Genomic DNA, 26,420 nt, shown 5'->3' with positions numbered 1-26,420 from the left:
GTAGACGAATACCATAGTTTTGATAGATCAATATAGAGGGCGACAGTGTGCCTTAAAGCTACTAAATTTTATGCATGGGCCTTTTGGGTACTTCAAAGGTATGATTCCAGCATGTTTTCAAATTATGCATAGTTTTGTGATACCGTTGTGTCAAATTATGCAAAGTTTTGTGAATTCTTGTTATATACCGTTTTACTAGAGACAATTCTTGACATGCATTGAATATTTTATTTATAATAGCAAGGTGGTGCAGAATTGTTTATTTTTGATGCAATCCTTGATGCGAGACGCGTTTGCTGAAGTAAATGAATTTGCTGAGGACCACAAGTGGATTGCTGCCATTCATTCATTTGTTAAAACATGGAACCAGGAAACGCTGGAATCCTGGAAAGGCCAAACAGCATCTAAAATAGAGGTGAATATTTAGTCAGATCTTGTCTTGGTGTTAGTTCTTTTTGGGGCTGGAAAAATAGAAGTAAAGATTTCCTTGTATCTTACTCAAAGTTCAATGTTACTGAACTGACTGTAATGATATTCAATGTTGTACAAACAAACGAGCATTCGTTTCAGCAATTTTAAAATTTTATGTTAAATATAACATTTCTTTTCTTTTCAACGGAAGGCTTAGCCAAAGGTGTATTATCTTACTGCCAAATATGCTTAATTTATCTTTGTACTCTTCACTCAGGCGGGCCCAGGATTCAACAGGTTTATTTTTAGCATCATCTGGTTTGAGTTTATTGGGCACGTGAGAGGCTAGGTAACTTGACCACATGTACTACGCAGTGATATGAGTTAGTTAATATGGTCAACCAACACTTATAGTTGTAAAGATCACGAAACCCAAAGCCACTATAGATTGAAATATAAAATGCATTTTCCGTTGGAATTTCAAACAATTCATTATTTTAGGTTGCAAGAAATGATGCAAATGTATGCGATTTTTGCAACATGCTATCTATCTTGGTTTCTATAAAAATCAAGTAATGATTGTATCTTAAAAATGCGATGCCGAATTATCTTCTAGAAACAAGTGCAGCAGATCAGAACCTGGATGGATCAGGTCGAGGCAGTCGAAAAGTCAATGGCAACTTCAAACGGACTCCTTTTTGTCGATGGTTCAAATATTCAAGACATCATTGTTCCGGGATTACATAAAATATTTATTTCGATGATGGACATGATATCGAATAATTGCTTGCTTTCATCCGAGGAGCTGATTGCAGAATTGCATGAGACATCAAAGGTTTGTGATAGTTATCCCTTGAATTGCATAAGCGAAGGACAGAAATTTTGTTATAACTAGTCACAATGCTCAACCAATTGATTTTTGTGTGCTTTACATTTAAAAGAATGAGTCTAAAATATTAGAATGTTGCATGCAAACTTATATAGCCTTTTCGTATCAGAGTTTGATTTATTTTTTCGAAATGCACAATCAAAGTCTGCTTGGTGTCTGGACCAGGCATGGACTTATTCAGAGCTTGTGACTTTTGTAGAACTAAACATTTAGATAATAAATTTAGTGTAAGGTGTTGAATTTAGGCTTAAAGTGGTAAGGGCCATCATAGATAGCAGCTGCTGTAAAAATGAATTTGCAACAAGTCATATGATTCAATAATTTTCATATCAGATGTGGAGTATAACATTTTTTCAATATTATGTGTATTGATAAACAATAAACAACTTATTTGAAGCTTTCCACCATTTGAATTAGTACATAATGCATGGCAGTTTTGAGCGGTCAAAACGTAATGGACTCAAAAAACCATTTATTCTATCTATTTAAATAATCATGTCAGGGTCATTATGTAGACAGAAGGAGTTTGTTTTTTCTCTTGGAATCCATTGGTAGTTTTTCTTTAGGCACGCGGCACTGATTGGACAATGTTACCGGTCTTGTGCTTGCCTGATTGGCCTATTCCGATCCACAACTGGGTGTATATTTTTTATCGTGTTATTTCGGACCCTTATTCTGACGTTTTATGCTCTGAAGAGTGTCAGACTAAAAACTTTTGGCCAAAATGATACAAAATGTTTGCTTTTTTCAAAGTGCTGATATTCTTGAAAACAGCTGATTCTGATGAAGAATAATTCAATTTTTTTGTCAGGAAAGGCATATTATGGACCTCGTTTTGTCGTAGGTATTATCGGCCAAAACAACAACAATCGAAGAATTTGCTTCTTTTTACAAAAGCCTAAAACAATGCAAAGAACGTACGGTGGTTTTGCAAAACAAAGAAGAATATCTCAAGTCTATTTTTGAGGTAATTTTTTACTTCGATGCACAGTGAGAGGGCATGTTTTATAATATTTGTCCTAGCTTGTCAGTTTATTCACCAGTAATATGTGATGTTTCAAAGCATGTAAATTTACCTTATCCAAACAATTCAGTTCGCACTGTTAAGTTTGCTATAAGTTTGTGATAGTCTGTTTTCATCAGCCCATAATGGGTGGACACACTGAAGATTCTTCACAGCAAAGTTCGACTTGATATTATTACATGAAACCTAGGTCTGTTATTCTAGGAACGCATTTAATATTTGAAATGAACTGATTTTTGTAGCGCTTGCTGCAGGAAAATACCTTTGCAGAATTTTGAATATAGTTTTGCGTAATTCAGCATCCTGTGCATTATGTAATTGCTACTACGATTCACCCCAGATATGTTTTGAGTTATGGGTGAACCTAAAGCTTACACATCATAAACCTAATATTACCACTTTCTTTAGGTTGTTCGTCATTGTTATCGCCAGCTGACATCCGATGAAGAGGATACAGAAGAAAGAGTAAATTACTTAGAATTTGAATTTGTTATGCTTGCAAGTATCCATAGGCCGGTATGAAGGCTTAATGAGAGAAAAACTGCTACCTTACAAACTGTAGCTTTTTACAACCCTAGTCAAGAGGAACGTTCGTGGCCTTTTTAGAAACTAGGTAGACTCTCCATTGTCAAAATCCTTCATGTTTTTAAAAGCAGCCCATTATCTGTTGCATAATTTCCTTTTTACGCTCACTTTCACTTTGCCAAAATGTCAATTTTTAAAAAGTAGGTCACTCTTATAGCATTGAATTGCATTCAATTATTGTAGTGGCCTCCAAGCCAGTTTATGTTGTCATGAATCAGTATTTATGCTGTTTTTTTCTCAATCGAGACTATGTAAGCTGCATTTGATTCCAGCTGAATTCGGAGTGGAATTCATACCTGTATATTCTCCAAGATGCAAACAATCGAGTGAATGAGCTGCTACCTCAGATGTTAGAGAATTTGGAAAGTAGCATTTCTGTAAGTCTGCCACACGCTTTGATCATTTAAAGGTTTTGATCATAAGAAAAAATATCGAAAAATGAGATGTCAATCAAGGGTTGACATGTGATAATTTGGTAATATTCAAAAGACCGAGAAAAAAACAATTTGGTCTTTGAATCCTTTTTTGCTCTAAATGCACATGAAGTTTGTAAAAATATACGTTGCTGTTTAGAAAATCATGTTTTGCTTATTTCGTTACGAAGCAAAAGGTGCGATGTAGCATGAACAGTTTTATACAGTTGTACGTTTTGGCCTCTTTTTGTCTACCATGTTGGTTGTATGATGCGTTTTTACTTCAAAATAGCAAGGAAAGAATTTTTCTGAAGTTACTGGATGATTTTTTGTATGCTATGTTTCCAAAGTTTTTATTTAATTGTAACTTCACGTTTTGTAGAATTATGAAGAGGAAGAATCAGCTATTACTGAGAAAGTCACTAGTGGGAAGTTTCTTGACGCAACTGAAGATCCAAAAATTCTTTTGCCAGAGTTGAAAGAGGTTTGTACGGATCGACATTCTCACCAGCTGCCCCTTTCGTTGTATCTTTTCAAATGTTTGCTTTTAATCCCCTGGCTGTGTAGAAAACAATTTTATTTGATTAAACCAAATGTGCATAGATATATTCCTCTGTTTCTCGGCAGCTCCACCATTAGTTTTTATTTTTACACCTAATTGCAAATTTCTTTGGTTTAGTTGCACACAAGATTTTTGGAAGTGAAAGAGGAACTGTTAAAGCTTGTGAGATGCAAAGAGATCATAGAAGAAACTGTTCATGACCTAACATCTTTATCGGTAATGCATTCAAAGATCATTGCGCGGCACGAGCTCTGGAAATACTGTGAAGTCACCGCATATACGATTAAAGATTGGCTCCAGACACCATTTACCAAAGTAGGTACATCATCGTTAACTGATCAACAGAACATGATATTTCGAATTGTGGCGATGATAGAGACGACAATAAATAGATTTTGAAATATTCTATCACTGTGATTCAGTTTTCTATATTCCCCGTTGCTGTTATTGGCTATCTACTGTTTTACTACATAGAGTATAAATGTTAACAGATGGCACCAGCCAATAGAGTTTATCAGATAAGAAAATTTTAAAAGGTGCTTCTACAGTTTCAATAATGTGCGTTCTAGTGCAAAAACTAGTGCTATTGTCTTGAAAGCGATAATTTATCATTTTATATATAGCTCCCTAAATTTTGTGACTGTAGATTAAAAAAAAATGCTTTGGCTTTTGAAAGAATCAGACGAGAAAAGTACTGACATACCAAGTAGCATATCACTCAGAGATTCTGGAGAAAATGGACCAATATCTGTTAAATATGCCCTGTATTGCACATTATATTGCACATCTTGAGAGCCTTAGTTTTTTATTTTCGTGTATAAATTTACTTAAAAACGTACTTCCAGATTTCAATGTTGTGTGACAAGTTTTGTTTATGCTTCTTATTAATTCTTGCATCAAATGAAGAGCAATCATCAGGTATGACGAGCAATTTTCTAATACATTGAGGGGAAAATCTAGCTAAATTAGAAATGTTTTATATTTGCAGTTTCAAGTAAAAAAAGTCATTGCGAAGGTAGCAAAATGGAGAGAGGCAGTCATTAAATTGAAGAAGGATATAGCATCAAACGACGAGGTGCTGAAATCATGGATCGAGAAAGTTGAAGGATTTGGTGTAGAGCTGCCTTTGCTTTTGGAACTTTCATCTGTATCATTGAAGGTACGTTTTTATGTTTACATCTTACAAGCACTCTGTAGTTTTTTATGAGTTATGCTATTTTCATATCTATTTTCATTTTGCAAGAATATTAAATTCAGTACCTTTTGGTTTCGTTTTTAAGTGATGCTGTTTTCAACTTTTTTGAAATGCTCTGCTGTATCCTTCCTGTACAGATAATTTTAATAATTGCTGAACTGAAAATCATAATGTATGTTTAAAATTTTTGTATGTTGAATTGTTTTTTCAGGCAAGACATTGGAAATGGTTGTTTGCAGGTTTAGGGCAAGTCTATGACCAGTCATATCAGTATCTCATATCTGATCTTGTCGAATTTGGACTAAGGGAAAATTCCCAGCTTATAGTTTCGATTTGTGACAGTGCTGCAGCCGAATTTGCATTAGAATCGCATTTAAAAAAGATGATACGACGCTGGGAAGAAGAGGAGTTTAGGTTGATGAGGTATTATCAGGAAAGTAAGAATAAAGCACCGAGTAAGGGAACCAAGGTTTGACATACTTTTGTTTTTTTATTTTAATGAGATGATGCTTCTATCTGTTCGAACTGACTGATTTTTTGTTAACTTATTTGCAACCGAATATTCAGAGCAGGAAGTTTTTGGCTATGCTAGACAACGTTTATTAAAGCACATTTGCTTTAACTCAGGTAATTGAGTGGCAAAGTGAGTACATCGTAAAACCTTATTTGATAATTTTTGAATCTTTAACCTACTTTTCGAAAGACCAACAGGAGAAACCTCTGCGTGAGGAAATTCAGTAGATTTGTTTCAAATTGCCTGGGATGTGACTACAGGGGTAAAGGCTACTTCTCAATCAAACCTCTGTAATTCAGGCTTGGTTCTATAACTTATGAGCCAGGTCTAAATAACAGTAATACATTAACAGGATTAGTGTTTTTTTACCATGCCTCGGGAAATCTGTATAAGATTAATTGAATTTGCACATTTAGATGTATTTATTGTACCGTGTACTTCCTGCTTATATGGTCAAAATCCGAAAATTCTTAAAGCACCTCTTCATGACGTCATTATTCTGTCTCTCTATACTAAAAAATTTAGAAACTAGCTGTGCAGTTTGGTGGGAAGTTATTGTTGAAAGAGGCTTGAAAGTAGTGTTAGGATGTAGAACTATAGGCCTGAATCCTTTAGATATCCAGGCTCGATTTCTGTATAATCAATTTTGAAATCAGGCGGTCTGACAATAAATGGCTAATTTTTGCATTTAAATCTAAAATACTAGTATTTCTGAAAATTATCCTCTATAAACAAATTTCCATTTAAGGCCTTATCAGGAAACAAACCAAGATTCCATAAGAGAGCTTCATCTGGAGATATGTTTATTCTCACAGGCGTGAATGAACTACAGGCTCAAGTTGAGGTAAGCAATTTTTTTGATTGTTGAAGAATCTGTAAGTATGTCAAAAGGTCCCGCGCTAAGATCTGCAAATATTTTTTTTGCAGATTCATCCTACCAAAAACCTAAACTTTCATATTTATCTTTCATATTTACCCAATGGGCTTTTACAAAGGTCTGGTATTCTTGCCCGTCTGTCACAAAAAGGGTGTGGTAAAAAGGTAAAATTCGTCATGTCCCTGCAAGGGCCATTGTGTATGGCCTCCCTGCTTTGAGGAGTTTTGAATTGTACAGTATCATTCTTTCTAGCATTTCGTAAATATTTCAGTGATTCTCTATCCACCTAAACTCTTTCTCATCAATCTCCCTTCCCTTCCCTTTCCTTCCCTTCCCTTCTCTTCCCTATCTTCCCTTCCCTTCCCTTCCCTTCCCTTATGACATGAACTTTTGACATTGTGCTTTAAATATGGTGACAATCATAATTTTTGAAAACAAGAAAAATCAAACTGTTTGTTTGATGCAATGTCGTCTACAGATGTGCTATTTTTGCAATTTTTGTTTGCGGCATGCCAAAGATTAAGATTTGATGAAGGGTTTGATTAATAATCTTTTGCAGGACAATCTGGTTACATTGCAGTCAATGCTTGTATCTCCGCATTTATCAGAAATGAGAAACCAAGCTGAAGCTTGGACCGGATATTTACACCAACTTAAGGAAATTTTAGATACATGGATCTCTTGTCAACAAAAGGTTTTTTGAATTTTTGAAATATATCAGGCCCATTTTAGATAATGAGCTGCTATTACTGAAGCTTTTGATAGATGTTCGGTTATCATGACTCTACCCTACTCACTCGTGTACTCCTCGTTTCTATAAACTACAAATTTTACTATTCGGCCTACTTGGCACATCTTTAGAAAATAGCTTGATACTTACTTTAAATTGCTTTCAGGAATTATGGACAATCATACAAATGTAGCATTTCTTTTGTAGCACTTCACGTTTTTGTTGCAAAGTAAAAGTTGTCGTCTCTAAACAGGAAAATTAAAGAAATCATTGAAGACCAATTTATAGCACCATTTCAAGAATTGCTTTTTTTGCTTTTGGATATTTGATTACACGTAAACTTTAGTAATACATATAATAGCAAGTACGGCAATTTTTTTGAAACACCGTGAGAGGACTAGTGATCTAGAACTAGTATTTATGAAAGCTTAAATCGTAAAAGTGATACAGCGATAGCTTATATTTGAATGACGCCTAAATTATCGAGTTTACTTATATCTTTCAACCTGTTTCTACTTAGACAAGCTTTAGTGATACGTCATCAATTATTTTATCTTTTTCTTTTGATAGTTTTAATATGACGTTAATTTAGGTTTTAAAGTTATGTTACCTAATTTCATTTTAGTGGCTTTACTTGAAGAAAATATTTGACAAGTTCTCCTCATCCAACCTTGAAGAACTTCGAGTTGATTTTTATGATATCGACGCTAAATACAAGGTATAACCTTAATATCGAAAAGATTGTTTATTTTCCATTTAATTGGAAAGCGTATTTACTTTTGCATTTAAAAACAAAATTCTCAATGCAACAAATTTAATCTTCTTGTGTCTCGCTTACGAGGAGAAGCCGCATGAAAAACACAAAGTTGTTAATATAAATAAATTTATAACAGGTCAACATCTGAACTGAGGAATTACACAATCCTCAACGATACACAATCCTGATAAGATCTAGTAGTGCAATTCTAAAAAAGATTCTTGAAACTAGTAATATTACAAGCATTGCAATTATGATCCAACTCCCTCGATAAGATTGCTTAAATCTTCAATATCATAGGAACACATGTCAGCAGTATTGAAAGACCCCAAAGTTCTATCGGTGCTGGAGAAAAAGAGAGGCGATCGTGGCTATAGAGAATTGCAGGGTGAAAATCTGAGAAAACTGCTTTTCCAGCTTGTCACAAAACAGGTAACTAAAGGAATAGCAGCTTATAGTCTTGGTGAAGACAGTATTTCCCTTTTTATTGTTTTATCGCTGAAATGTCCTCTTGTCTTTTCAATGCATGATCCATTATTAAAATAATCAGAACAATTTCAGCATTCTTAACAGAAAAATGAAACACGCCCCCATATAACGAACACTTTTGGAACGAGAGTAATTGTTTATTTGGAAGTGTTCATTATTGGACGATATCAGCTGATGGTAATTTCACTGTATTAGACGTATTGCAAACTTGCTATTAATTAATATTGACAAATTGGTGTTCAGCTGTTTGACAGCAATTATTAGGAGGGTTGTGAGCGTCAATTTAGAAGTCTTCATATTTAACATACACGGTAATTTTCTTACTGAGATTTTACAGTACATCCATTTCTTTTCAAGGAAAAGGTCATCAAAAGTCTCGATAGCTATCTTGACGAGATTCGAGCCTCTTTTCCACGATTATTCTTTCTTAGCAACAGTGAGATGTTGGAGCTTCTTGCAATATCGCAGGATCCCAAGGCTCTTGTTCCGTTTGTAAGAAAGTGTTTTCCTGGCATTGTCAATTTGAAGTTTGTACTGCCAGCCACTGTATCCAGTACGATAAGAACGCAGTTAGATGCCGCTTTAAATGGTATCTTATCTCACTTTCATTTTCGTTTCAAGTATCGTAAAAGTCTTATTATCTAAATGGAACCCTGGATTATGACAGTGGTGTAAATTCAATGTACATTATATATTTCTTAATACTCTAAAGCTAAGCTTAGGAACTGTTTATTATTTTTGGTATCCTTGCCACGAATAGTTGTTCTATTCAGTGTATGTAAAGCTAGTTTTGCGATTCAATGATAAGCCGAAACCAGCAGGGCACTTCCTTAGACATTATCTTTCTATTAATGAAAAGTAGAATTTTCAAATCTAAAATTAAAAATACTAATAGTTATGATTGCACCACATATTACTCCAATGCTAGAGATACCGTTATCAATTCGGGTCTTGTAAAAATAAAGTACTTACCCTAAGTAAGATTAAAAGGAAGGTTAAAATTAGAATCTTTAAGTTTAGAAGAAAAGTTCAAATCGTTTTGAAAAGTCTGATTAAAATATCTTGTCTTCTTTTCAAAGTGATATTGTGTTGAAACACCCTTTTCCCAAGTTTGCAGGTTTTCCCAAAAAAATAACTGCTTCTGCAGACTTTTCTTATTTACGTAACAATGCACAAGTTTTCTCTCAAAAATCTGTTTCATTCTATAAGATCTGACATTTTTAGTTCCTTATTTTTTCGTAGCCCATCTTCTTGAAGTCGTCTGCTTGTATGGTCATTGTGGTGAAGAAATGAATTTGGCAGCTCCTGTTCCACCTTGCAAGTCGGTGGAAAAATGGTTCTGTGACTTAGAACTTGCAATGAAGAGTTTGTTATGGAACAAAATGGCACGTTGCATCGAAGAAAGGTTTCTATACACGCCATCGATTGACGGTTTATTAAGCGCTCTAGGTAAGGTAGTTTTGTCTTCAGGATATAGCGCAAAATATAATGCTACAGGGTCTATATAAAAATCTATATAATTTTCCCTTTATATAACACTATGAGCATGCATATACATACATACCTAATTTTATTTTATATGCAGTTTAAATAACTGGCAGCATTAAGATGTTGTGGACCTAGATCTATTAAACGCTTGAATGAACATGGCTAAAATATTGTTCTATGCAACACGTTGCTCTGGTATGTTTTTATGACTCTTGAAATCGAAGGAAGGTATTACATCAAAGTCAGACATCTAAACGCTTGACGTGGTAACCCAGAAAATGTCATTGCGACTTTAAAAATTGATTGGCATCTTAGAGGAACTTTAAATAAATGTCTTGTATTGCAAATGATTGGAATCAACCTTAAATGTTTTTATTTGTTATCTGGCCTGCTTGTGGCTATTTAATGAGCTTCTTAAAGAATGGTGATAAATTTTTCCCTTTGGTCACCAGTTTTTTACCTTTAAGGAGTTATTTCCAAGAATCAGCAGCCGGGTGAAATATCAAGACCTTCGTCTGCTCGTATGAAGCTAGCAATTGAAGAGGGAGAAAATGCCTATTGGTACATGGTATACCCTTTTCAATGTGTCTTGGCGGCTGAAGAAGTTATTTGGACCTCTCATTTGAGAAATGCCGTAGAAAAGAGAGGTTTTGAAAGCATGGCTGATGTCAGGTACTTGAAAATTTTGCATTTGTCATCCTTCTGTCCTGGGCATTTATTTGGAATATGAATTGTTGTGCAGCATAAACAGCGTTTTTGATTATGTCCTTGCTCTATAATTTGACGGCCACTAACTTCCCATTGAATGGGATTGGTCTGTCTGCACGAATTTTTTATCGTTAGGTAGTTTGAAGGCAGATTTCAAAACGTTTCAACAATAATACGATCTTGCTTGCCAAAATAGTCTAAGATTGTTGTTATTGTATCCTTGCTTTTTAATTATCTAGGAAAATGGTGGAAACAAATATAGATCAATTCACATCTGCTTTGAAATCAAGCATGACAGTGGAAAGCAGAAAGCCTTTGCTTCGGAAATTGATGATTCTTGTCCAATCCTTGCTGACAAGAGCGCTTCATCAAAGGGAGATTTCGAGAGGTATATTAGCTATTCAGTGTCATATCTTATTTCAGCTTTAATTTTTTTAGGCCATCAATTTTAGATTTTGAACTTTAACTGGTATGCTGAAGATGAACACCAATCTTAACATGCTATTTGTTGGTGATAAAATTTTGACGGTTATTTCATGTAGACTAGTTCTGCTGTGAAGCTCAAATTATGTAAAAAATGGTTTATTGATCAGATTTACTACAATATCATAAGTAGAACAATATCATAAGTAGACATACAATTATATTACAAATGGTATCTGAATTGTTTTTTTCTACAAATGATTACAGATCTCGACAAAGATTGCGTATCAGTAAAGAGCTTTGAATGGCTTCAGTGCTTAAAATATCAAATAGAAATATCTCATGACAACAGGCAAAGAGTTTATGACCGACAAGGATGTGCTGAGATATACTACGGTAAGTGGAGAATTGCCTGTAAGCATTGCAAATGGCTATACGTTACGTATTGATAAAGTAATACATATGGTAATGAGAATCAATAAATTAAGCGCAGATTATTATAAATCTTACAATCGTTTAAGTGCCTGTTCAGAATGACCATTACCATTTTTTTGTACCCAGCCCAGAAGTTTACTGTGTTTGGTTTATGAAGCTTACCAGCTATTACCATATACGACTTGGTTCTCTTTTTATTTCTACCACGGTATTGTACCAAGATGCAGCATGATTAGCATTTACAATAGATTTTGCGATAGTATTAGCATTGTGCGGTAGTAAATATAAATGTTTTGTCATTATGTCAAACATATACTTGCTGTAAATAATTGCAAAGAAACCACTTTGAGCTAGCTACTTCAAATGAAAGAGAAATGTTGTTGCAACGAATTTGCCTCATTTCAAGGTATCAGCACACATGTTCTTGTTCCAGGTGCTAAAAATTCTGCACAGTTTGGCATGCTAAGTGCAAGTCAAATGGGTCTCTCTTTTCCTTATGGCTACGAATACCAAGGTCCTACATCTAGACTTGTAATCACACCCATGACTGATAGAGCGCTTTTTAACCTTTCTACTGCACTTAAGCTGCACTATACGGCTGGATTATTTGGACCAACTCAAAGTGGGAAAACAGAGACAATTCAGGAGGTTTCCAAGGTATGCATCGAATTTTCCGATCTGGTATTCTACACAAGTTGAGAGATGTATATTTTGCCATGTTTTTACTCTTAAAGAGACTTAATTTTCCTTTGTTGATTGAATGCATTCTTCTTCAGAAAAATAGGGTCTGATGTGAATGTGATTCTTCAGTTTTATCTTGTTCCTGATCAGCTTGACATTCATTAGAAGTGCTATTGCTATTTCTATGAGAAATATATTTACGCAACTTTCTCACTTTTTGCAATTTTTGTGGACATGACGAAAAAACCACAATAAGCTGATACCAATCTGATTACAAATTCCATTTATCTTTAACTGCCTTATTTGATAGATATTTGCTTGAACAAAAACATCCTTATTAGATGTTTGTGCTAACTGCAATAAGGATTTATTGCTTGATTATTGCTTGTGACACAAAGCAAATGATGATTTGTTCCATTACTGTCTATTTAGATAACTGGTACACAGTTGGTGACTTTCACGTGCAACCCGGCATTATCCTTATCACGGATTCTGCATTTCATTTCTGGTGCTGTCCAATCTGGTGCTTTGCTGTGCTTCGAAAACGTCACGGTGCTATCAGATGGTATTCTGTCAGTGCTTGGCCAGCATCTTGATGGTATCAGACAGGCATTTTCTGCGTTACAAAAACGAGAGTTTAGCCAGTTTGAGGTCCGGGATCCTTCTGTATCAAAAGAAACTTCTGAAGAGGTAATGCTGCTGCTTGTTACGCCTATGTTTGAAAAGTTATCAATATTTTCTTGAGATCTTCTATTCATTTGATGGTATTTTTGGAATACTTTCCACTAACGCAGCTTTCTGACTTTTCTTTTTAAATCTATCTGTTGATATGAAAGCTATCTAGCATTATTTGGTACGAGTCTTCAGTCTAAACATATGCTTGTTCAAATGTTTATTTAAATATAACATTTTATTCATTTGCATAAGGCTGTGACCAAACGAAGAAGAGGAATAACTGTAATTTCATTGCATACATTGCTGGTGAATGAAAATGCAGCTGGACTAAGTACTCAAGAGAACGACTTAACGGTAAGCAAGTTTATTCGAGCTTCTTCTTTGTTTCATTGCATAGAATTATCGAAAATTATTTTTATCTTACCAGATACATTTGCCCTTTTATGTTTGTGTAAAGCTTCTTTCAAGATAGGTTGTTTTTGAATGTCACTTATCGTTCTTGTATATAGATGACAAAAACACAGAAGCCCCAGAGAAGACATTCTATCCACGAAATCATAAACATTAACGACCCAAAAAGTATTCCGAATGCTCGTAAGAAGAACCTGAAGGGTGTCAAATCTGAGATGAATTTACCGAAGAACAATTTCGATTCAAGCGAAGAAACAATCAGCGAATACAAAGGCGTAAAGCCCCTTGGCAATATAATGGTCGCTGGCAGCTTAATGAAAGCAAATCCTCTTTATGGATGCTTGATGACAATTAGTCCCGTTCATCACAAGTACCATAGCATTCCAGATAACTTGAGGGTAAGAACAATTTTCAACAGCATATTTGGACATTACTGATGCAAAAGTAGAACTTGCACTGTCATATATTGGTGTATACGGAAAACCTGTTTACTATATCACTTTTGTTCTATGTACTAGATCTATAGATCTAGCAAATGTGAGTATAAATACCGTATAGGATGTTAATCTTTCTCAAACATTTTCCCGCATAGAATACTACAAGACTGTTTGGAATGATACAACCTGATTATCGCATAGTCACAGAAGGATGGTTGATATTGAATGGATTCAGGACCACTAGCAAACTTTCGAAAAAAATAACTGTCTTTCGAGAATTGCTCCGTGACCAGGTAGATATTTTTTCTTGACTATATTTAGAGACCATTATTATTTAGAGATATTTGGAAAATAACAAAAACTCTTTTAACATGGCTTAGAAAGGCGAATGTCTAATTAAATAACAAGATTTATAACATTGGGAGTGCCTAAATTTTCTAGGCTTATTAGCGCCAAAATGTTAAATATTTGCTATTGATTAAAGGTATTATGTACGAAATATACAAAGTTTGTTATGAATCAAACTTTTTGCATTTTTATTAGCAAGCAAGTAGAGATTACAACATAATCTTTTGTATAATTGTTCATAGTTTCTTGACGATCCGGTGTACACAATGTCTTTGACACAAATAAAAGCTGTTGTGGTTTTGGCGGGAAAAGGTTGCCGGGACTTGAAAAGAGAACACGTTGATTTGAATAGCGTAACTGAAGGTGAGCTAAAGAGTGTATGACTCTAAAAAGTTGTTTTTTATTTCAGCTTTTAACTTTTTGACCTGTTTGTAAGTTTTTATATATAATGTATCTGGTTGCTATAATTGGAGTTCCATATTGATAAAGTTACTCAAATATTTTTGTAAATTTCTTAAACAAATGATTTTCTGCAAGAACAATTGACTCTCGTCGTCACTAATTTGCTTCATTATTTGTTGCCTAACCAATCTTTAGTTTTTAATTGTGATATACGATGCACACTGTCTCAAAGCGCTATGTCACATGAATCCGTATAACATAAACCTTAGGAAATGTTTTAGAATTCTTTGACATGCATCGAATTGACTATAATAGAATTTATTAGTTTAGACTTACATATTCTCTTTGTAAACATAAGAATGTTTCATATAGGTTTGAAAAAATCCCTTAAAGCAATGTTTCCTTGTATTATTTTGTGTTCGGCCTAGAATATACAAGGCACAAAAATATTTACCCAAAGATAAGAGGCTGACATCTTCTCGATCTTGTCCTTACAATGTGTTGAAATTAGTTAATTTACAACACTATCCGCTGTTGATATTCTGAAATACTTATATATAGAATAATTTCAGTCTATATTTTTTTATCAGTTAAGAATCCTTGAGGCCAATATTCCTTTTCAAATAATATATTAACCAAAATTGCATCGAAAGATATAACGCTACATATTATGCTATATAATTGCTAGGGTTTATTCTAAAAATCTAGTTTGATTTGAATTTAGTCAAGTATGAATAGTAATTCTGGTGTTTCCCATAGCTCTATTACGTATCTCTTTTAGACACTACGCCATATATCATCGGTACAAGAAATATTGTTCCTGTTTTTGAATTTCTAATATTTCAAAAGTTCATATTTTTTATTCCTCTTAGCGAAAATTGAAGAATCCTGCGTTGCACAAGCATTGTACTCACTCATGTTTACGTCAGTGTATCCTCGAGATCTTCCTAATTTCATCCGCCTTCTTAAGGTCTCTTTTCCTCAAGTCAAAGACAGTATTGCAGAAAGTAGCCCCGAAGACCAGCTTCTACTTTTGTCAGTTGAACAGCAGATCGATTCTGACAATTTATTAGACAAAGAAGATTTTGTCAAAAAGGTAGGTGGCGATTTGTATATAAAAAGCTTTGCTTTTTACTTTGCGATTTGCTTTAGACTGTACAAAACAACTTAAAAGCTTTTGCGTCTAATACTCTGTAACGTAAAAGTGATAAGTGTTGTTTGTTATTGATTATAAGTTAAAAGCAAAAAAGTTATTAGATGAAAAATGATAATCTATGTACCTAGTAAATTCGTTTTGACTTGAAATTACATTGTTACTTTGAATGCCAATTTTCATTTGTAGCTAGTCCCTGAATGTACTGAGTGACATTCTCTACAGACCTTTAATGCTTATCTGCGCATGCCCAATGATAATCCAATAAGCTCTTGCCACCCACTTGCCATTCGTTTACAATTGAATTTGCTCAAAACAGGTCATGCAACTGCATGCGACAATGTACCTCAATCGTTCTGTGATTTTGCTGGGAGATAGTGGCTCTGGTAAGTCTGCTTGTTACCAGACCCTTTGCCGTGCTTTGTGTCAATTTTATTCAGTCTGGACTCAAGACGTGAAGAAACAAAGAGATAAAAAGAATGGCGTCATCAGCGATTCTGCAAACCAGAGGTCTTCTTTCTCCAAGGTTCATCTCTCAACCTTTTATCACAAGGCCACAAACAACGATGAGGTAATTTTAAATGTTTCATATTTATCATGCTACGTATAATTACATTTTATTGCATTAAGTAAAACGTGTTACCTGTATCAATCTGCTTTCCGTATTGATATTATTTGCTTTGAAAGAGAAATATCCTATACTTAAAGATCTTCTACTTGAATTAAAAACAAAATGTCGCAACATATTCATGGAGCTGAGTAAGACCTTTCATTGACAGATAACAAGAAAGCTTGGTGACTGAATTAATACAAGCCATTTTAACAATTCGAACTAGTGTTTGTCTGTAAGTGGATTTTTGCTCTACATATGCCTCTATCTTGCATTCGAGCCCATGATAAAATAGATGTAGGGCAGAAATAGATGTATTATTTTCTTGTTGTAGTTAAATTTTTGTTGTGATAGAAAACCCTTGATCCTTTATGCGTTGGTATTGAACTTTTTGTGTTCCATCGCCTCGTAGCTTTTCGGGAATTTCAATGAATCAACGCAAAACTGGTCAGATGGTCTGTTATCAAAGCTCCTCCGCACTGCTACACAGTTGCAAAGTGTCAAGGCACACGTTGAGCGCAACAACGAAATGCCATACGATGATATACATTACTGGTTTGTTTTCGATGGACCACTAGATATGAATCTTACAGGACCCCTTGAATCTTTGCTGGACGATCGGCAAGAGCTTTGCTTAGTCAATGGAGAGCATATAAAACCACCCAGTACGTAATCTTTCACATAGAAAGTTGCAAAAGATAAACCTTAATGTCAGGTTTAATCTGAAAATCTTTAATGAGCGTTGCATCAACAAACCGATTTAACATTAATTGTCTTCATTGCATTCTTTTTCATTTAAAACAAAATGTATTCATCGGCATACTTGGATATGGAACTTTGAATTACATAGCCCTCTTTTGTGCTGAAATCAAGTTTTGACTCTGTGCTAGAATACATCTAAGTGAAGAAAAAATATTTGAGTCAAAACCCATTTTTGCTCACGAGGTACTACACAACGTTCGTTTTTCTCAATTGACCGTTGTGATGTATATTCATTTGTGACTTTGTATTTCCAAAGATCGAAGGTAAAATAGAAATAAAAACTACACCCTTCAACAGATTATTGCTAACCATTCCATTGGTTTGAAGAAGATGTGAAGCAAATATATCCTTTTTTTCTTATACTTTGTAGACTTCATTTTGTTTATTTCTTTATCATCTTTCCCTTAGGCTCAGTAAAGTTTCTGTTTGAAACAACGACTTTGTCCAATGCATCGCCTGCAATTATCGCTCGTTCCGCGATTGTCAACTTTGAAAGCAAACTTGTGCACTGGACTTGTTTGTTTCATTCCTGGAAAAAGACTGCACGAAACAAACTTGAGATCTCTACAAAAGGGTAATTGGAGAATTTGTAATCAGATCAAATTCTTTGCAGTTTTGCGTTCAGAAACGCGAGCCTCTGCGCCTCTGCTCGTAATGAAAACGAATATAAACTTCTGTGCTGTGCATAATATATCTTGCTTAATGAAATAGTGGTTAGGTGCGAGGATGGCTCAGTGGTTAGGGACGCTGACCACAGATCCAAGGATCCGTGGTTAGAGTTTCTGGTATGACCAAACTTCCACCCAGATTGAGGAGAGTCGCCAGCTCTCTGTAATTCCAGGCATAGGAATCACGAGGTGTTGTCACATCGAGAAGAAGGACCAGGACACTGCTCGATAAGCATAAGCTTATCAGTGTCCTAAAAACTACCTTCGGATGTTAGGTAGAGACGAATACAAATAGCTAGGCAAGGATGTCGCAATACCTACTGATTTATGGATACTAACTTTTAACTGTTTTCATAATTTATGGAATACTAACTGTTTTCATAAATGACTTCATGTTTGTGATTCTGTTCTCCATAGAACGCAAAGTAATTATTTCACTTTTCAATAGATAAGAATCAATAGTGGCAGTTTCAAAATTCTATGCAACGATGTGACATTTCTGAAATTCATATCGTGACATTACAGAATTCGTTTTTTTCTTGTAGCTTCAAGGTCATTGAAGCAATGTTGGAACACATCTGCGCTCCCCTCGCTGAGTTCCTTTCCAACGATGGTGAGATGCTTCTGAATAATCACTCTCAGATGGCAACCGAAGATGCAACAGTTTGTTCAATTGAAGTAACATCCGTACTGCAGGTTTTGAGCGCATTTCTTGAGAAGTTCATGTCTCGAGAGATTGCTGAAAGAAGACTCAGAAAAGAAAGCTTGTCAAATGTAACTGATGTGGATTCAAGTGCTAGTGTAACGAGGAACAAAGAAGAAGTCAAGTTTATAAGCAATTCATTGGCATATGCATTTGTTTGGGCAATTGCAGGCAAATTGCATGAAAGGTATCTCCCCTTGCATTTTTTCAAGTGATAGATAAGTTGTTTCTTTTACTTCGAGAGCATTGAGATTAGATGCGCTATTGTCAAAGGCGACTTGAGGTTATTGCAATAACTTTGTGTGATTAGCAGGGTCTAATTTCTAATATCACATATCCCATATCATATCATTCTCGAATGTCCCGTTATTCCAAGTTACTTTGGCACCCAAGGCTGTCGGAGATAAAGGAAACAGGGAGAGGTGGCCCTAAAATTCAGTAAAAGGCCGCTTTTTTACAAATGCGCCCTGTGGAACTTTTCGAAAGTGCCCTGTTTTCTGAGACATGGTCCCTCTTCTTACCTGTACCTCTTTACTTTGAATTGCTTCAGAAATTTCTGATGAGTCCAGATAAATGCACAAATATCAGAATGGCATGAAGATTGGAGAAATATTGCCTGGAAGCTCAATATATTCATATTTGTCGCACATTAATCTGGTGGTGACAAATATGACAGTTGCAAACAGAGGCACGTACCAGTCGATTAAGAGGTCCTCTAAAGATCAGTAAATCAGTCAAGGAAGAGGTCTTCTAAATGGCTTTTACTTGAACTGGTTTTTACCAGTATTATTGTAGCGCAAAATATAGCACATTCCATAAGTGATTTTTAGAAAAACAATTTCAACCCAGCTTAACATGAACCTTATTTTTTCACCAGTATCTGTTTCTGGAAAGAACAACATGAGAAATTCTCTCAGAGTTGATATGTGCGGTTTGAAATATTTTCATAGTTTTGTCGCACTTACCTCGCGTACATGAATTACCTTAACACAGGCAAAAACCAATGTTCAAAAGATAAACAACAGTTTCTGTGCAATCCAATCCTTATTTTTAGGTGTTATCCAAAATTTGATGTCTTCACCCGACAGACATTTGCAACTTGTCCGTATTCAGTCATCTTTCCTTGCTCTGTTTTTGACTGCATGCTCAATCCTGTCAGTGGAGAGCTTGTCAGGTGGGAAAGCTGCGCGGACATCCCAAAAGCATTGCCATCACAGCAGTACGTTGTTACACCGGAGGTACATTCTTTCAACCCTTAATTCAGCATAGCCTTGTCTATACCTTGTCTGCATATATGGGCAAAGTATCAATAAACTCTTTATACAAGGATGTTTGTTAACCATTAACAATATGCAATTTATCTAAGAAAGTTTCCGAGCCTATGGCACCATGGTGTTACAATCTGTTGTAAGAATTTTTCTTTATTTTCTGAATACTGCTCAGTTCCTTGTGAGCCAAATGAAGCCCCATTATAGAAATGTAATGTCTATGTATCTTAATGCTATTTCTATTGTGCAGTAAAGTCATTTTTGCTTAAAGCTGGTACATTTCCTTAAAGCGAGTTGGTCTGTTATTTGATTGCTAGTTAACTGAGGCTCGATATTTGTCTGTTTCAATTAGATAGAAAAATGCTTCGTCATTGCTGACTTATTGATTGCCTCTGGAAGCAATGTTCTTATAGTAGGAGAACGTGGCGTTGGAAAGACAGCATTCGTGAAGGTAGTATAAGTTTCTTTCATTCTGTTGAGATATTTTATATACACGAATCTTAAAACAATGTTAATTGTGAACTCTCTACCTTTCGACGCGTTAGAAGTACTGAAAAAGCCCGAGGATCAATGCTGTCCTTTAGTGTCATAAATTTTTTCTCTTAAGAACTTCCACAAAATTTATGAATGCCTGGAAATTTGAAACAAGAAATCAGCAAACCATTCTAATTAAACATTCTTTCGTAGAACCTTATACAGCAAAAGTACAAAATGCATCGGATTGTTTTTACCCAAGGCCTGTCCTCGCAGTCCTTCCAAAAACGAGTTCAAAGCCATATCGAAGAACATATCAATCGTTTTCGAAATAACCCTTTGAAGCCACCACCACAGCAAAGAGGTCTTGGCACAAACAAAAATGTCTTCTTTATTGATGATATTGGGATGGCCACCGTTGACCCTAGCTGTGGCCAGTCGCAACCTACGCTTGAAATACTAAGGCAAATCATCTCAGAAGGTATACTTTGATGCTTCTTCTACTTACTTTGTGCATCACTTTTTAATGCTTTTATTTACTTTGCTACTAAGCATTCAATGCAGATTTAGAACAAAACTTGCAGTTTTGACTTCGCTTGATCATTTTTTATTCACTTGTCATGCATAATTTTTTTCAAAAGCTATTGTTGAGTAGAAAACTCTGGGACAAAAAAATTAACCCATTCTCAAGAAAGCAGTGTTTGTCAGGTCAAAGATAGGCTGTACTGTCTACATTTTGACGCGATCCTCTTCAATTTTTTAAAATATTTCCTATTCAGCTACTCAAAAAATCATTGGTTCTCAAACGCTTTTACTCCTAATTTACTCCATTCACGAAAAAACAGCAACTTTAATTGACACTGTATTTCACAGGCGGAGTTTTCAACTATAAAAGAAAATATTTCCAGCACTTCCCTAACCTACAATTTGTAGCAACGTGTGTGCCGATTTCTGCTCATGGCCAAGAAAATTCCAACTACACATTGAGTTCTCGGCTGACAAGACGGATGAATATCATAAACATGGCTGCCCTGAAAAAGGAATCCCTGGTTACTGTTTACGCAAGTGTTTACAAATCGTGGCTTGAGGAGTTTCCTGCATACTCCCTCACACACATAGAACCATTGGCAAAGGTAAAATCTGTTGTTTTGTTATCATCTCAGACTGGAAGCCAGGGTCTCTTTGGTGGATTTTGTCGTCTTCTTAGCAAAGGGATTCATTCATAACTCATGTTCCCTTCTAGCTATACGCGTTCGTTTCAAATACTTGCTCTTTGTATCTTTTTTTTTAATTTCCTGTGAAGAATTGCCAATGCGCAATCGCAAAGAAAATATCATATTTGATATATCTTAGCTGTAGTGCTGCTTTTTGAAAGTAGTTAAATTTTCTACAAAAACATCGAGAAGTTCATAAGGGCTGTCATGTGATTACTACAAAGAGCTAGTAAAGAATTTAATTTTTTTTAAATTAATGTTGCAGTGAGTCAATAACCAGTCAGATTTTGGCATTATCGACCGTGTAAAAAGCTAGAGAAATTCTTTACTTTATTAGAATATACTATCATTTTTTATATAAATTCTCATAAAATTTAACTAGGTTGTTTTTCAACACTCACAGCCCTAATTGTAGAATTTTCAATGTTTTTTCATATTTGATATTAAACAAGATTCAATTTTTGTTTTTATTTGTTTATTATTTTATTTCATTCTATTTCTAGGCCCTTAGCCGTTCATCTGTGGATATTTTCTGTAAAATCAAAGAAAGTTTCACTCCTTCACCTACAAATCCACACTTTGTATTCTCACATCACGACCTAGCACGGATAGCCAAAGGCGTCTTTATCTACTCTCCAAAAAGCAGATTGAAAGCTAGAAAAACAGAAAAAGGCTTACTTGATAGAGCACATTCGGGTGTGAACCAGAGCCTTCCAGATCTCAAAACTGCCGATCGAGCAATACAGCCAGACACAAGGTTTGCACTTGTAATTAATATGTTACGTTTCTAACTCACGAAGACTGTCATATCGATTTAGATGTGAAACCGTACCCTATCAAGTTTATAAGAAGTGAGATAATGCGATGAAGTGTAATAAAGGTGGCTAACCTAGCTAAAAGTCAATAAAAAAGATGGAAAATGAATATGATGCTGCCTCTGGTTTGTGTTCTAGGTGGCTTCTGGTCACAGTTTGATAATGTTGTATCTGGCAGTATATTTTTCGAAAACGAGACTTCGACGTGAAGAATGTTGTAGGTGTTTTGATACATTTACATAGCGGGAGTGCTAATTGTTTGAGTATTGCAGTATTTTCAGAGATAACGTATCACGGCTTTAATACTCATTCTTGCGAATTTGAGGACAGGACAAGGAAATAGTAGAGGAGAGAGGGAGAAAGTAAAACAATCGCACACGGTTTAACGAATGTTAAATTTCATAATTAATCAATCCTAGAGCCATTAGTTACTTCGATGGAGCTTTTCTTATTGTACTTAAAAATGGGGCTTTCTATAGGGCTTGAAACTTCTTTCGCATGATCTCGTTGGCTCTAACACGTCAAATTTTATTGCAGCCTTTCTCTGAGCAATTTGCCAACACATCTTAGCACAATTGATCGATTTCCAGCCTCTGTCTCACCGCTGATTCGCACAATCATTCGATTATGGTGTCACGAGGTTTGCCGCTCATTTCAAGACCGAATGGTTGAAAACAAAGATCAAGTTACATTTTCTGCCATCCTGAATGATACAGTTATGGAAAATTTTTGTGGAAATATCGAGAATCGAATGACTGACCCAAATGAACACCAGATCTTATCAAGAGGTATATAGCTTGTAGTAGCTTAGAAAAGTTTAGCAATTGGGTGTGAAAATCACCTCATTAGGTATTGAGATAGGTTACAGTTTGTTTGTTTGTGATCTAATTTTAAATCGAATATAATTTAAGCTACAACATAGTAACTAGTCTAATTCGATTATTTAAAATAGAAAACAGTAATTTGTCATAAGTAATTAAAAATGAATGCCCTATGGATTTTTAATGTATTTTCTTTGACAACATTTAACGTCCATTTTCTAAAAGTTATATTCTTAAGATTGATTCTTCAAGAGCATTTCTTTATAAACATGCTACATCTTCATTACAGAATCATCAAGCTTAGAAAAAAAGACTGGCAAAAATCGCGTAAAGTTCAAAGACATAGAGTCGAGTAGGACAGCTGATTATGCGGGCCCATTGATCACCTTTCAGCATTTGCTCGGTGAAGAAAAAGCATTAACAGATATCAAATTCACTAAGCACCTATTTCTATATGGCTCACTTGGGGCTGAAGGTGCTGGTGAACACGACAAGGGCTACGTTGAATGTCAGGATCAGCATGTTGAAGAGGCTCTTAGGAAATCTTTGAACATCAACATATCATCTGATTCTAAACAGGTGGATTTGGTTCTCTATAAGGATGCAATGCAGCATGCTGTACGAATTAGTAGGATTTTGGTGAGTAGCAGTTTTATTATCAATATGATCCGCGAATTAATGCATCATTACTGTCATTTTTTCCTTCTTTATTCCTACTTTTTTCAGTTAAACAGTCTGATGTGTCTTAAATAACCAGCTTTGAGAGTTTAGTCTTTTTGCAAAAAGTTGTTTGTTTTCAGACAATATTTGCTATATTTGTAGATAGCATTTTGAAACTTTGTATTTTTACATTCTCTCAAAGACGACTTTTGTTGCTTACAGGCGCTACCAGGCGGACATGCTTTACTTGTTTCTACCAATGGGCATGGGCGGGCAAATATAGCAAGCCTCGTGGCCAAACTCGCAAATATGAAAGTAAGTGCTATAAATTTTGCTTAATTACATCATACCATCTACCATACTATACCATACCATACCATACCATACCATACCATACCACACCATACCATACCATACCATACCATACCATACCATACCATACCATACCATACCATACCATACCATACCATACCATACCATACCATACCATACCATACCATACCATACCATACCATACCATACCATACCATACTATACAATGGATAGTGGATGATTCTGAATAATTTTTATCTTTGCTCTTCATTGTTTCGCATTTGTACCTATTAATCAGGAAATCTCCATTTTTAATACAGATGATGACTGTATCGGGGCCTGCCCTTTCCACCCAGAGTCATTTCCGTTCGATTGTGAAAGATGCCTGTTTTGTTGCTGGTCTTCAAGGAAGGCCCGTCGTTCTCTTCATTCAAGAAGGACTTTCCAAAGAGGGGATGAAAGACGTTGCATCTTTAATGGTTGAAGGTAATTTTGGATGTTGTTATTAACCTTATCTGTCGCATTGCTTTAAGTTAGTTCTCGCTTTCTACATCATTTTAGCGGAATTGTTTGCTGTTTAAATTCTAATATGTAGAACTAGTTTCTATTTACCGACTCGAAGTACTGCATCATCTCACTTTGCATTGAATGATTCGTTTCTGTACTTCTTTGCACAAATTAATAACTTAATTAACTCGATTTTTTTTACTTGTCTTTTAATGTAAAATCGATTATTGTTCAGTAAGAAAATTGCGCGAGTGATTTTAATTTTCCAGGAACCTGCCCAGATTTATATTCGAAGGACGAGCTCACGGCGATTGGCAACCATTTATTACCTGGCGGACAAGTTGGCCAGAGGAGAACCGAAAGCAAAGTAGTTGCACAGGACCGTTTCCTTAGACGTATAATGACAAACCTACATATAATCCTATGCACTTGGCATGGAAGTTTAAGTGATATAGCGGAAGAATATCCCAATATCTTGACTCGTATTGCGTGTGTAGACATATACTGTGAGTGGACTGTCGATATCTTGAAAGAGGTTGCCGAAAGATGGCTGCTATCGAAAGGAAAGAATGAATTCTTCTTCAAGGTTTTGTGGGAAATGGACAACAGAGATCGACAGCTCAGTGCAATTTATATAGCAATGGCACATTTCCATCTCTCTGCACGGAATTCGTTGGATAAGGATTTTAAAGACCTTGGTTTGGACATTTTCTCTCCTCTTAAGTTTATTGAGCTTGTCGAGCTCTTTCGGACACTTTGTAATGCGATTTGTCAGACCAAAGAGGTGAGCCTAAAATATTATAGTATTTACTATTGTTCTAATTTTAAAATTCGTTTTTTAAAAGGTCCTTTCCGCAATATGTTTTCTCGCATTAATACACTCTGAATGTTAGGTATGTGGTCAGCAACAAGGCAGATAAGATTGTTGATTGCTATGATATTAAACTATTTTTATGTTTTTTTTATTTCCAGACAAACAGTGAAAGTCTCAGGTTTTTTATATGCAAATTTGCTATTTGAAAACTTCCCTTCGTGTTATCTTGATTTTTTTCATTATTAGTCTAAGGGCGATATTGAGACCCCGTCTTCCATGGGATCACCCACATTCTGTAACAGAACAGAATGATTGGAGCGATTTTCTCAGATATTTTAAGAGTTGTAATTCATTTCAGGATTTGTTGGCTCGTCTGACTGCAGCAACGGATAAAATTAAAGAGGCAGAAAGATACGTTGACAATGTAGAGAAAAGTATCAATGATTTGACGCCATTACTAGAAACCGCCAAGTCAGAGCTGAAGACTTCAGAAGATAATGTAAAAGTTGCTACGCAGGAATATCATAATTCAAAGCAGGCATGTGTCGACCAGCAGAAGGAGGTAGAAAGCCTTAAGCAGCCAATACAAGTTTTGAGGGAGGAGGCAAAAGAAGAGTTTGGTAAAGTACGTATGGTAATACATTGCTTTCCTCTTAACAGCTTTGTAGGAATGACACTGCTGTCTTGCCTTATTGCTAGCAAATGCTTCTAATTACAGTTTAAATGCGCGAATGCTGCTAAAACCCGTTAATGTTTTAAATAATTTAGATTCACTTCTTGCACTATATTTATGTCTATATCCTTTCGTTTTGAAAAATTTTCGATGCTTAATCTGCGAAATCTACAGAAAGTTCTTGATGAGTTTTTGCTTAAAGGTAAGGACACATTTTAGTGGAAGGATTGGGGAGGGCGATGTTTTAATGGTTGGATTTTATTTGCCCGAGGGATAATGGTTGAATTTTGATGCCACACCCATCAGGTGACTAGCAAATGTATGGCATGCCCATTTTTTACAATTTCATATTTAACTTCAAGATAAAGAAGATAAAAAGACAAGGAAAGTTAAATTTTGGCGTCAATTGATTACTATTGACTACCGAATCAAAGCAATAAGCTGTGAGAATGATTTGCGTATATGGTGAAGAAAAATTGACTTAAACGAAGCAAATTACTTTTCCAAACATT

The 26,420-nt window shown here is 35.3% G+C and overlaps 1 protein-coding gene across 1 annotated transcript in view; it reads left to right on the top strand.

Annotated features, from left to right (window-relative positions):
• LOC135681926 (dynein heavy chain domain-containing protein 1) overlaps positions 1–26,420 on the top strand; it is a 44,225-nt gene that overhangs the window by 4,763 nt on the left and 13,042 nt on the right. Inside the window, exons 3-42 of the mRNA XM_065196579.2 lie at positions 241–415; positions 1,028–1,246; positions 2,145–2,267; positions 2,733–2,789; positions 3,182–3,286; positions 3,705–3,806; positions 4,002–4,199; positions 4,873–5,043; positions 5,291–5,548; positions 6,342–6,437; positions 7,030–7,164; positions 7,826–7,918; positions 8,258–8,389; positions 8,804–9,035; positions 9,689–9,895; positions 10,402–10,606; positions 10,882–11,030; positions 11,333–11,461; positions 11,934–12,157; positions 12,614–12,871; positions 13,109–13,210; positions 13,366–13,665; positions 13,860–13,997; positions 14,295–14,415; positions 15,327–15,550; positions 15,927–16,178; positions 16,630–16,882; positions 17,388–17,553; positions 18,193–18,537; positions 19,405–19,588; positions 19,971–20,069; positions 20,306–20,573; positions 20,966–21,225; positions 21,810–22,063; positions 22,659–22,909; positions 23,232–23,581; positions 23,825–23,917; positions 24,235–24,400; positions 24,691–25,205; positions 25,594–25,860. Coding sequence (XP_065052651.2) covers positions 241–415; positions 1,028–1,246; positions 2,145–2,267; positions 2,733–2,789; positions 3,182–3,286; positions 3,705–3,806; positions 4,002–4,199; positions 4,873–5,043; positions 5,291–5,548; positions 6,342–6,437; positions 7,030–7,164; positions 7,826–7,918; positions 8,258–8,389; positions 8,804–9,035; positions 9,689–9,895; positions 10,402–10,606; positions 10,882–11,030; positions 11,333–11,461; positions 11,934–12,157; positions 12,614–12,871; positions 13,109–13,210; positions 13,366–13,665; positions 13,860–13,997; positions 14,295–14,415; positions 15,327–15,550; positions 15,927–16,178; positions 16,630–16,882; positions 17,388–17,553; positions 18,193–18,537; positions 19,405–19,588; positions 19,971–20,069; positions 20,306–20,573; positions 20,966–21,225; positions 21,810–22,063; positions 22,659–22,909; positions 23,232–23,581; positions 23,825–23,917; positions 24,235–24,400; positions 24,691–25,205; positions 25,594–25,860 — 7,876 coding nt within the window. The remainder of the gene's footprint in view (positions 1–240; positions 416–1,027; positions 1,247–2,144; positions 2,268–2,732; positions 2,790–3,181; positions 3,287–3,704; positions 3,807–4,001; positions 4,200–4,872; positions 5,044–5,290; positions 5,549–6,341; positions 6,438–7,029; positions 7,165–7,825; positions 7,919–8,257; positions 8,390–8,803; positions 9,036–9,688; positions 9,896–10,401; positions 10,607–10,881; positions 11,031–11,332; positions 11,462–11,933; positions 12,158–12,613; positions 12,872–13,108; positions 13,211–13,365; positions 13,666–13,859; positions 13,998–14,294; positions 14,416–15,326; positions 15,551–15,926; positions 16,179–16,629; positions 16,883–17,387; positions 17,554–18,192; positions 18,538–19,404; positions 19,589–19,970; positions 20,070–20,305; positions 20,574–20,965; positions 21,226–21,809; positions 22,064–22,658; positions 22,910–23,231; positions 23,582–23,824; positions 23,918–24,234; positions 24,401–24,690; positions 25,206–25,593; positions 25,861–26,420) is intronic.

Source organism: Rhopilema esculentum, chromosome 16 (genome assembly GCF_057945365.1).
Source record: "Rhopilema esculentum isolate cy_ngs chromosome 16, ASM5794536v1, whole genome shotgun sequence".
Classification (NCBI taxonomy): domain Eukaryota; kingdom Metazoa; phylum Cnidaria; class Scyphozoa; order Rhizostomeae; family Rhizostomatidae; genus Rhopilema; species Rhopilema esculentum.
This window is presented reverse-complemented; position numbering and strand designations above follow the sequence as displayed.